Source organism: Condylura cristata, unplaced genomic scaffold (genome assembly GCF_000260355.1).
Source record: "Condylura cristata isolate star-nosed mole 26May11 unplaced genomic scaffold, ConCri1.0 scaffold00008, whole genome shotgun sequence".
Taxonomy (NCBI): domain Eukaryota; kingdom Metazoa; phylum Chordata; class Mammalia; order Eulipotyphla; family Talpidae; genus Condylura; species Condylura cristata.
Genome location: NW_004567109.1, coordinates 46,730,352 through 46,742,795, shown reverse-complemented (window position 1 = coordinate 46,742,795; position 12,444 = coordinate 46,730,352). Strand labels below are relative to the sequence as shown.

General features: G+C 30.7%; 1 protein-coding gene across 2 annotated transcripts; it reads right to left on the bottom strand.

Moving 5' to 3' along the window:
• Positions 1 to 595: 595 nt before the first annotated feature.
• On the bottom strand, positions 596 to 11,873 carry DNAJB4 (DnaJ (Hsp40) homolog, subfamily B, member 4). Of its 2 annotated transcripts, XM_012721998.1 has the most exons (4): positions 11,503 to 11,873; positions 9,577 to 9,863; positions 3,214 to 3,782; positions 606 to 1,907 (listed from the first exon to the last, which is right to left on the bottom strand). In XM_012721998.1, exons 2-4 carry the CDS (start codon positions 9,785 to 9,787, stop codon positions 1,674 to 1,676), a joined length of 1,014 nt encoding a protein of 337 aa, XP_012577452.1. In that variant the 5' UTR covers positions 9,788 to 9,863; positions 11,503 to 11,873; the 3' UTR covers positions 606 to 1,673. The 2 variants fall into 2 exon arrangements, with proteins under 2 accessions (XP_004679200.1, XP_012577452.1); XM_004679143.2 differs by lacking the exon at positions 11,503 to 11,873 and having other exon boundaries at positions 596 to 1,907; positions 9,577 to 10,100.
• Between the last annotated feature and the right edge of the window lie 571 nt (positions 11,874 to 12,444).

The following is a 12,444-nucleotide window of genomic DNA, read 5'->3' as shown; positions in this document are numbered from 1 at the left end:
CAAAAAAGTACAAAAATATTCACAGCAACATTATTCAGAATAGCCAAAAAGTGGAAATAACCTAAATGCCCGTCAAGTAATGAATGAAGAAATGTGGTCTATCCATACAAAGGTATATTATAAAAAGGAACTACTAAAACAAGATGCAATGTAAATGTAAATTGAAAACCATATTCTAAGTAGAAGAAGCAAACAAACAAAAAAACTACATCTAGTTTGATCCCATTCATTTGAAATATAGAGAACAAAGTTATGCAGGAAGATTAGTGTTTGCTGGGGAAACCGGACATGACTGCTAATGGATATAAGGCTTCTTTTGGGATGATGAAATGGTTTGGTATTAGAGAGTGGTGATGGTTGTACAACTCTGAATATACTACAACCACTGAGACACTTTAAAAGAGTAAACTTCATTACATGCAAAAAATCTCAATATAGGAGAAAAGTATATGGTGATTATGATCTGATAGTTTCTAAGTGTTCAGGTGCTAAAAGAGGACAACATCCATCTACCATGGAAATTACTTTGGAATGAATGTTTCAAAACACCATTCTTCTCATTATAGTTATAAAACAGAAAACAAAACAAAACTTTAAATGTAAATATATTTAAAAAATTGAAACACCTAAGAAATGCAAACCATACATATGAAAAAGTAAAATATTTATATTCATAACAAGTAGTTGCAACATCATTCATAAGCAGCAGTTAGTGTTTATTTCCCCCATATTTTGGTTTAACACCACAGTGGAAGTTTACTCTTTTTAGGGAAATTGCATAAGGTACATGTAGCATATTATGAGTAAGTTATAGAAGACTGTATAACTGGAAAATTAATTCTAAGTAATGCTATTTTGTCTAAAAACATATTTATTATTAAACAAATTATTTTAAACTAGTAGACAATAAAATGTGTCTCTAATTTATTAAGTCCAAGATGTGTAAGTAACTTTCATAAAATTACATATGGCATTTTAAAAACAGCCTATTTCTAAAATATCAGTAATTCACAGGCAATTGGATTTCCACAGGAGATATACTGTCATTAATTTTCTTTTTATGAAGAAAAGGTTTGCTTGCCTTAAGAACAGTACAACTATGTTATTAAGAAACACAACAGCATACTTTAAAAATTAAAATAATGAAACACATGTATTAGGATATTACTTTATGGGAACCAGCCCTATAGCAGCATTTCAGATGGTGATTTAAATATAGTTAACCACATTTCCAAATGACATGGGTTTTTATTCTCTTCTAGAAATACATATCACATATATAGTTTAGTTGAGTTTAAATTTCCATTATAAATGAGAGTTATTTATACTGACAGTATAAAGATATAAGGAGAAAAAAATACTTGGATAGTTTAATATTTGTTAGAAATTTATCTACTTACTCCACAAAAACAAATTTTACCCATAAGCAAAAATACTAAAAATGTCTTACTTAGGAGAAATGAAGTAAAATACAGTGAATGGTTTCTCTCTTCATCTCTAATTGTAAAAATCCCTTTTGCCTATTTATTTGACCTGTCTCTCTTCATGCAATCTAATGAACCCTCAAAATAATTTATACATCTTTATACAGAATTCACATCTACATCAGTAAACTGTCAGTCCTTGTATATTTTCAGTGCCTTATCAAAATATGAATAACAAAGTTTTTCACTCTATGAGGCAGGAAGATGTTTCCTAAGTACTTCTTTGGATGATGAGGATATCGTGTCAGGAAAGGACACATCAAATTCTATTAGAAGGTCACCACGTTGGTCAGGATTTTTTGGATATGGTAACCCATATCCAATAATTCTTCTCCTCATTCCGGGTTTCACAATATCATTTATTGACATAGGTATGGTTCTTCCATCCATTGTTGGTATATTAATTGAGCAGCCACACAATGCCTGCAATGGACCAAATAACATTAACAAATTTCAGAACTTCAAATTCTAAACAAAAAGACCATTAAGTATAAAGGGTGATATGACTGAGGCAAAATTTTAACTTCCAAAAGAATATCAATAATTCTTGAGACTTTTTCTACATTAGAAAATCCCTTCAAAATATGTATCAGATATGTTACAAAAGGAGGAAAGGACAAGAGGGAGAAAAGGGGAAGGGAAAAAGAAAAGAGAAGTGAAAAATATCCCCCACATTGCCCTACAAAAGGCTGCAAAAATAGCACTCAAGATGTAGGGATGGACGGGGGAGGAAAGAAGGGAGAAATTCAGGTATAGAAAGAATAGGGCAGGGACAATATCTAGTTCTCAGGGGAGAAAACATTAGAAGAAATAGATATATTGTTTTAGTCAAAAAATTTACTGAGTGCCTACTTACTATATGTTACACTTTCCTGATCGATCCTGAGTACTTGAGACTGTAAGTATAGATTCCATTTCAAGGAATGCACAAGAAATTCAAAAGCAAACTAGTAATTATAACAGTGTAATTCTGGCACATTCTGTACTTCTTAAGAGTACACTGAATGCTTGAGTTAAGTTTGGACCAGAAGCAAGTAGTGAAGCAGAATGAGGAACAAGCATGTTATACAGAGCTCAGACAATGACACAGAAGTATACAAGATAGTAACAGAGCAAACTTGGAGAAATACAGGTATGTTCATGGGTAGAAAACAGATTAAAATGACCTTTCATTTTGAGCTACAGAATTTGGACTTTATAGCAGATGTTGTGTGGAGCCGTTTAAGAATTTTTACTCAGGGAACTGACATGGTCACATCTGCAGGATTACAATCTAATTTGAGAAAGTACCTAAAATAGAACAAATAAACAACTCATATATTAAAGCAGTGCCCTTGAAAATGTTGTGTTTAATATCTTCTTCTTTGTTATATAATTATTACTCCAAATTGACAGTTTTTGAGAAAATCTTATACATGGACTATACATATATACTATATATGTATATATATATTATATATAATATGCCAAACTCATAATCCCTAACTATAAAAATAGGTAGTTAACCCAGTACTCTTAGTATAAAATCCAGTTAGCAATTAAAATTAGCCTTAAAACTGTATATACAACTAAACTTACAATGCACAATCTTAAACATGTTAAAGGGGTCTTATAAACATTTGAAAAAATAATGTATAATAAGCATTAAAAAAATGTTAGCTATTACTTAAATTCCCTAAAATTAGCTATACATGTGCTTGGTTCCAGAATCCTAGTCATACTAACTTACCTCTCGCAAACTAATTTTAGCAGTATAAATTATATTTGATCCATCCCTTTTAAATTTTGGGTGATCTTTATCTTTAATGATAAAAACAATGTCTGCTGGAATACTGTTAGGTGTTTCATCACCTTCCCTTGGAAAGGTAATTTTGGTGCCTTCTTTCCATCCTTTTTTAATGTCAATTGTGAGAATTTTGTCCTCAGATCTGTAACTCCTTCCATCAGGATTTAACTTTTTTCGAGAAATCTTCATCCTTTTGGTACAACCATTATATACTTCTTCAAGTGAGACTCTAAGTTCATGAATAACTGGAGGATCTTGCTTGAGACGGGATGGCCCCACAGAATTCCTGTCTCTTGGGTATCCATTCATGCTGAATCCAAAGGCACTAAAAGGGTCTCCATCTACTTCCATTTCTTCAGTATCTCTTCCACCAGCCATCCTTCTTCCAAAGAAAATTTCAAAGGGGTTGGAACCTCCGAAAAATGCTGCAAAAGTGGCATGAGGATCTCCATGAAAGGTATACCGGAAGGTACCTCCTTGTCCATCTGCACCTCCTGCTCCTCCTTTCAACCCTAAATGAAGAGATAAGCATAATTAGAAAAAAAGCTTTCAATTGTTGAAAATTAAAACTATAAAAATTGTATTACTAATAAACTTTGGCCAATTTAGATTGCAATTTGATTAATATTGGTCTGAATACCATAGTAACTATGCATAACAGCTACATTATTTCTGATCATTCAATCCCAGTTAAATTTTTAGCTTTTGAATTATTCCTGAATCTTTTTGTTCCATACATAAATAACATATGGAACAAATATGGAATTTAAATAAAAATCAGAAAACTCTTGTTGCATAATCTCTTGATTTGCTATTTTGAAGTAGGTAAATTTTGTTTTTAAAAGATTATCTACTGAAAGATCTTCATTAATCAATGCAAAATGCATAATCCACATTTTTAAGTACCACTATAACCAATAATATAAAATACTACATTTATACTGACTAGTTCTACTTTAGATCATCTTGTATTGTTTTAGAATCAACTCAATTTGTGGCAGAAAGAGAAAAAAAATTCTAATAAGGATATTCCTTAAAAAAAGGTCTCTTAGACACTAAACTATCATCCCTATCTTCAGTAACAAAATTGCCTACCTAGGGATAGGAAGAGTTCATTACAGCTGCATGTAAAGATGACTGAAATAAAAAGTTGACATGCAAGAGCTCTCTTGACATGCAAGAGCTTTGGAATGGTTATTTCTGTCTATTCAGACTCAACTGAAAACCATATAGCTCACAAGGGATTACAAATTCAAAGCAGCATAGTCCACTATTTACCAGTCTTCTAAAATACACAAAACAGTAGTAAAGTGATCTCTTAAGAGATCAACACTGACAAGATTTGCATAATTATAGTATTAGCAGAATTTCTGAATGAATCCTATGGACAACCCTGACCAATGATCAAAGCAGGAATGGAATTTAAAAACTGTAAAATCCAAGAGATTAAATTAAGATACCAAATAGTGACTAATTTGAGGGCTGGAAGTACATTTTATTCATCTTTGCATTGCTTATGCATATAGGATTAAAAATCATAGGCAACTTATGTGTATTAAATAAAGGGAATGAATTTAATTCCAAAGTGTCCTAAATATAAATTTTAAAAGATGCCATAAATATCAGGACAGAGAGAAGACAGAAACCAAAGCAATTTAAAGTATAATTTCACATACACACATAAAAAATTTTAATAACAAAAAATTCTACTGGAATCCCTCAGGAGGGTCAAAGGACTGAGCTTAGTATTTCTTAATCTATTTAGCTTCCTCCAATAAAAGGTAAAAATGTACTCTATTTCATTCAGTAGTCTCAGTTTATGTTTAATTTTTTTCCTTCATCATGAATAGAAATCTGGAGAGACCAAAAGAAATTTAAATTATCAAAATATGTATTGAGTGATATACCTAATAGCAGTAGAGATATTCCTTGTAGAAACAGAATGACAAATATAAACAGAATTTCTTTTAATAGGCAGCCCATCCAAAACCTTTCTTCTATAAATTTCATTGGTAAAGTTATAACTCCAAATGTTAAAAAAAAAAAAAAAAAAAAGCTAGTGGTAGTTTTTAATGATAAAACATGAATATAACTCAAGGTCATGAGCAATGTGACTAAGCCAATGTTTAAATTATTTCCATCATTTCATTTTTTCATCCCAGAAATAGAGTAGAATTTAATAAAGTTAATAAAGTAAATTGAATACATTGGCTTGTACAATCTAACTCTATAAGGGAATATCTAAATGGTTTGGATCCATAATGGCTCATGAAAAGAAAGACTAACATTTAAAGTTATTATATCATATGTTTGGCTTTTCCCTAAAACCTCTTCCCTCCTCTGCCAAAAATGGTAAGCAGAATCCTTGAGAAAATTCATACATTGTCTGAAGTAACATTTAACAAGGTGACAAAAGCCTCCAATGGAATGTGAGGTTTTCTATGATAGTAGAGTCAACTACATAGTTCAGAAAAAGAACAAGGATACTATAATGAATGAGGAAAATCCTACCAAAATGCACACAATATAAAATTATTATGCATGGTATATCATTTAAATTATGATGGGCATGTCATCAACTAACAATTACATTATTAACTATTTGACTGCTCATGAAAATTTTTAATATTCAACTGGATTTTCTCTATCAAAATGTTTTCTTGACATTATCATCACCTTTGTGATCACAAGTGCACTCCAGAATCAACATTTATCTATACTCTAGCAAGATTGCTATTTTAAAACTGATGAACCAACCAACCAATTTACAACCTGAAAACATGTGTTTAGGATACTATCTATAATTTAACTTCCACTAATGAGTTGAGTAAAACTTCATCAAAAGCAACAACATTAAAAAAGAGGTAGAATTTAAAAGAAAAAAATTAAAAATTTAATAACTTATTTTAAGGAACTCTAACATGTAAAACTAGACTTACAGCAAGATTTATAGGTACTAGCACAGTGAGATTCTCTAAACAGTGTAGATTCACAAAAACCTAATTTGCTTATTTTTAGAAATACACAGTAAAAAGATATCCAAGTGATTAAATACATAAAGAACAGAAATAACAAGTTAGATAAGGCTTAATATACTAAATATAAGTTTGATCATGTAAATACTATCTTCAATATTTAAAGCAAATTATTGAACAAATAATTTATTAAACAATTAAGAAATTATTAAACAAAAAATTATAAGGTAAAGAAGTAATAGACAATTATAGGAGCATAAGGATGTTATTAAATTTTTTTTTAGTTTTCTAATTTAGAAGATAAACTATGACTTCCACTGAATAATTCAGAATCTAAAAGTTGTAGAGGAGATAAGTTCAAAATCCAATTTTAAATTTCTTTATTTCTGTTCAACTATGGATAAAGTTTTTCTACTTCTTAAAATAACTTTAAATATATGCACCCTAAAATTATTTACTATAAATATGCAAAGTTCAATACTTTTGGTAAAGTGCTATAACCACCACCATACAATTACTGAACATTTAATTAACCAAAAGAGTTCTCTAGCTTCTGTCGGTAACCAATCCCACTCTTACCTTCAGCCCTAGGAAACTACTGATGTGCTCTTTCTCTGTCAATTTGTTTTTCCCATGTATTTCATATAAGCAGAATCACAGAATACGTAGACTTTAACATCTGACTTATTGAACAGTTTCTGAGGCCCAACCATGTTCTATTGCATGTTTCATTAAACCAGTCCTTTTAATTGCTATGTAGTATTCCAGTGGGGTGTGGTGTGTATGTGTGTGTGTGTGTGTGTGTACACATATATACCAATTTTGCTTATCCAGTCACCAAATGATGGTACTCTAGATTGTTTCTAGTTTGGAAACATTACAAATAATGCTGCTATGAACATTCATGGGTATATCTTGGTGTGGACTTGTGTTTTCATTACTCATTTATAAATTCTTCGAAGTGGGATTGCTGGGTCATATGGTGAATTTAAAACATCTCTACTTTTAATCCAACTTTAAAAAACTTAACATTTAAAATTGTAGATATTAGAGATATTCAAAACATTAATAAACTGGATCACTGGTTCCTAAATATATCAATTTAGCATACTTAATGCATATACTTCTCAATTCATGATCCATTAAATCCCACACTCCCAGGTCTATAAACTAATAATTAAGGTGATAAAAGTTAGGTAAATTAGCAGTGGCTCACAGTCCTAAATTTCAGTGTTTTGCTAAATTTCACTGTTTTGCTATATCACCATACCTGAAAGCACAAACCTATCAGTGAAAAATAAAGATAAAAAATGTTTTCCCACATTTTCACAGAATTTATAAGAAATTGAGGTATTCTGAATAAAGGACAATAAAATACTTTTCTGTGACAGAATAATAATTTATTTTAAATCAAATAACTAATTCAATTATATTTTTAAGTAACTAGAAAGTATTTCAAAATAATGTATCTCAGTGCTGTACCCAACTTATTCTCCCCATCCTTATTATTTCTATCACTTCTATCAATTGTCTGAGTAATGGGAAAAAAGACTCAGGGTACGAGATGATAATGACCAATAAAAATCAGTGGATAAATATCATTCAAGAAAAACACCATTAAGAGATAATGTTAAAGCAAGAAAAATGTTTCATTTGGTGATGTGAAAGACAAACGCCCTTAATAAGAACTGAATCCTATAGCTTAGTCACAAACTTACATTGTCAGTTAAAGTTAGGGATATCGATTTTTTCACTCTTAAGAGTGTTAAGCCATGATTATGGATTTCTTTACAAAATTATAAAGTAACTTGCTCAGGAACATATGATATATTATTAGTGGTATCTCAGAATCTTGGTATAGTTTTTGAGCTGAACCAAGTCATTATCATAGAAACTGAATTGCACACTATGCCTTTTTCAATATTTGCTTTGTAACAACTTCACAATGCCAACCAGCAGCAAAAACTGCAATTTTTGGTAAATTAGATCAAAAGGAAAAACAAAACAAGAAAAAGCCCTATGTAATCACCTTGCTTTTCTAAAATAGTTTTTAGCTCATCATTTCACTGTATTTTAGGATATATTTCTAATGAGGAAAATTTAGCATTCAATGCAGTAAAACTAAGAAATAGCAAAATAGGTTTTCTAACTACAATGACTTAATAGAGAGTATTGAAGGAGAAAAAGATAACTTTATCCTGAAAAAGTTGACAGGAAAAACAGATTGAGTAAAAGGAACCAACTGTTTGGTGATCAAGGGAAACATGACATGATGAGAATAATGTAGCATATGTAGATGCTGACATATAAGTCTGTATACCTGAAACACATATATTACAAACCAATGTTTCAATGAGAAAAAAAAAAGTTAAAAATAACAGAACCTACAGGAATTAACTGATAATTTAATTGATAATTTTGGTGTTAATTATTAATTTAAAGTAGTCCTACTTTACAGCTACACTTATATATGATGGACAATTTAAAATCCAGAATGATAAAGGAATAATTGAAATTATGCCCTTTGCTATATCCAACTAGTTTCTAATCTCACAATGCAGAAACAAATGTATGTCAGGGAGAGAAGAGGGAAGTTGTCATTCTTTCCTTTACCTAGAGAGTAAAATGTCCAAAGAAATAATGTTGCCCAAAAGTAAATCAGTAATTGCTCTAACTAGGTGGCCATTTTAGGTCAAAAATTGTATTTCTGAGATCTCATGTCTTGGCATACAATTACTGTTTACAATTAAGCTAAAAACTTGTTCTGGTATTTTATGACATCAGGAAAATTCTTTCCTCTCCAGGCAGAATGCCAAAAACAACTAGAGCTAAATGCCTAGGCCTTCTGCTTCCCAAAGACATGACTCTGTCTGTTCAGTCTAAACTTGCTTGTTGTAAGGCAAACAAACTTCTTTTGCTTTTGTAAATAAAAACTACCCAGAATTTGAACTGCCAGTCTTTAGATTTTAAATGATTGAAGGATCTTTACTGGCTTTCACAAAATTCATTAGGAAACAAAATAGGTTGCATAAGACTTTTGACACAATTCATTAATGGGCATGGGAATTTCGTTTCTATTAAAATACATCTAAAATGTTAAACATCTAATGGTAGAATATGTATATCACACAAAAAAAGACAATTATGTTTCATTCATAGCTATGTAATATTCATTCATACAATTAGGGTTGAAATCTTGTTTTTAACCACTATTTGTCTTGCTACTTTTGATATGTCTAAAAATTAAATTTATTAGTAACCAGAAGACTGGAAAAAAAAAAAAGAGTAAAACAGAACTGGAGAGGCAGAGAGATTTACACAGAATACTTACCTTCCTCCCCAAACTGATCATATATTTCTCTCTTTTTAGGATCACTCAATACTTCATAAGCTTCTGCGACCTCTTTAAATTTTTCCTCTGCCTGAGGAGATTTGTTCTTGTCCGGATGAAATTTGAGGGCTTGTTTTCGGTAAGCCTTTTTAATATCTTCATCTGAAGCTCCTTTTTCAATTCCCAAAATGTAATAATAGTCTTTCCCCATTTCGAATGCCTTGAAATGAACTTAGATTTCCCTTTGTGAAAGAAAACAGCGTCCCCAGTCTAGCAATACAACGGTTCTGAGGAAAAATAAATCCAGCTGGGTATTTTAAAAGTTAAAGCAAATCAGCAGTGCAGCTCAGCTGTCTTAAGGCAGCAAGCAAACAGTGTAGAGACGCTGTCGTATTTAATTCCTTTCTCAGCAGCTCACTTACAGATAAATATACACTACACAGGAGACGGCCTCCTTCTAGATCCTCCCATTTTCACTACGTGTCTCTGTACTTTCTAGAACAGCAAATGCTAAAGGACGTCACTTCCCCAGCTGCCACTAGTCAAAGTACTGAGCTAGATTTTCTCCTCCTCCACGGTTAACTATTCATTGTCCTTCTGGCCCTTCCATTTTTCATTTGCTTTTTAAGAGGCCAAGAGTATGAAGAAATCAATGTTTCAGCATAGAATGTCATGACTACGTACTTATTTACTCCATCTAGGTGAAAAAGTAACAAATAATTACAGCCATTAAGTAGCCTGTGTTAAAATGTGCAAATAAAAGTACCCTTGAACTTATTTTAAATATTTTAACTTCAATTTCAAGCTATTCATTGTAAGAATCACAATACTAAAATATAGTTTGTTTAAATTAAAATTTTCAAATAATTTGTGATTTTCAAAATTCCTGGGACCTAGCAATCAGAAATGCCAGGAAGTCAACATACCAATTTAACATTGTATAAATACACAATCTCAAACTTCAAAAGCAATGAGGGCTTACATATGATTTCAACTAGTTCTAAGATATCAATAGTTGTGAAAACTTTATATCCAACTTTAGTTACTTCAATCAAACATACCTACACCCTCACTCCTCTTCCTATTTCTAAGGTTACTAAAGAATTTTTGAGCAGAAGGGAAAAAAGGGGAGGAAGGATCAAGTTACAGACAGTCAAGATCAATTTCCTTAAAAAAGCTTAACATCTCCATCTGCTATTTAAGGAACAATAATAAAAGAAACTTTTCTTTAAAACTACAGTTGTCTTCATTATAAACATAAAATACTCGTGTCAAAGATTATGGAAAATACAGAAAGGAAAAAAATAAAATAAATACCTCCTTATCATGCACCTTCAGATAATCTCAGCTAAATGTGAACTTCCTTCTAATGCTTTTTCCATATCTACAATTATTTGCTGTAGTGTTGAAATTTTTAATTAACAAAGTTTATATCATTTTTACATATTATTCTGATACCTGTTTATATAATAGGTATTTATGAGACATATTTTCAATTGATAATTCATTTTTTTCTCTTATAATTTACTCATCTTTTCAAAAATTTATTTTATTGGAAAGATGGATTAGTAAGAAAATGTCTAAAGAATTGCACAGAGTCCTATATTTAAATAGTTAAATCTGCAGACTTAAAAAAAAATTTATGAGGAAAAGTAAATGTCTATATATTTATAACATAATGAAAAAGTGACTCAACGATTCTTTCAGAATCTTCATCTTTGTGCTGAATGACAGCTAGTCTTTCCTATGTCTCAGACTTTTAAACACATGGTATTAGACATTTGTAACATCTAGGCTACTATAGGTTACAGAGAATTGCCAGCTACTCAGCAAATTTATCAGTTCTACCAAGGAATACTTAGTGTTGAAAGATAAATTTTCAAATAAAAAAAAAACTTAGAGAGAGATGCTAATACCCAAACTCACCTTAAGACTCCTATTTTTAAAAGAAGCATATTGTAATCCGGACTTTGGTAAAAGGAACTGGATCTAGAGTAAAAGTACATTAAAAAATCAACCTAGTTTAGAATTAACTTCCAAATGATTTCTTTAAATACTCATTACCAAAGGAAGACTGACATTACCATCAATGAAAAATCTGAATTGTTGTCGTGGATAATGATAAGAGGGGAAAGAACAGACTATTATGTGATGGAGTCATTTTCAAAGAGTTAGAAATATGATCAGGACATGACATATTGAATGATTTTAGAACCCCAAAACTAGGTCTTTCACATTTCTGAGAAATACACTACATATTAACAAATGGAAAGAAATCTGGAGCACATAGAACAGGGTAATAAAGTATAAAGTATTTTCAAATCTCTTCAAATATACACACAAAAAAGAATCACAATGGTTAAGTTGAAAACAAGAATTCATCTCAACTTGGAAATTTCAAGTTAATAGGGGAACAAATAAAATTTTGTCTTTAAATAATGAAACAATCTGACTAGGTTTTGGTAAAGTAAATAGATACTTTCATATTGTGGCTTTGTAAAGAATTCTCTCAAATATTTGGAAAGTTACTTAAAGTAATTGAAAGCCCTGTAAAAACTATACCTGGAAATTTGTCCTTGGAAAATAATTCAAAGAAAAAAAATTATATAAAAAAAAATTCATTGCTGTTATATGCAGTAGGGTGCTGGATAAATATATTCATTGTTAAATTACACAATATTTTAGAGAAATGTTACTCTCACATTTACTTTTTGAGAAGATCTGTCTCCTCTAACACTTAGGGATTAAAAGTATATTACTCAAAGGCATACAAGGAATTCAAATAGGGAAAGAAAAAGTAAAACTATCCTTATTTGCAGATGATATGTTAATTTATATGGAAAACCCTAAAAGCTCCACAGAGGAACT

What these genes read in the sequence shown, in the direction of transcription:
- DNAJB4 (XM_012721998.1), bottom strand. Translation starts at nt 9,787, where the DNA reads ATGGGGAAAGACTATTATTACATTTTGGGAATTGAAAAAGGAGCTTCA. An exon ending in TGATCAGTTTGGGGAGGAAG is followed by an intron (nt 3,783 to 9,576) that starts GTAAGTATTCTG and finishes CTCTTCATTTAG; the next exon opens with GGTTGAAAGGAGGAGCAGGA. An exon ending in CTAAAATTAGTTTGCGAGAG is followed by an intron (nt 1,908 to 3,213) that starts GTAAGTTAGTAT and finishes GGTCCATTGCAG; the next exon opens with GCATTGTGTGGCTGCTCAAT.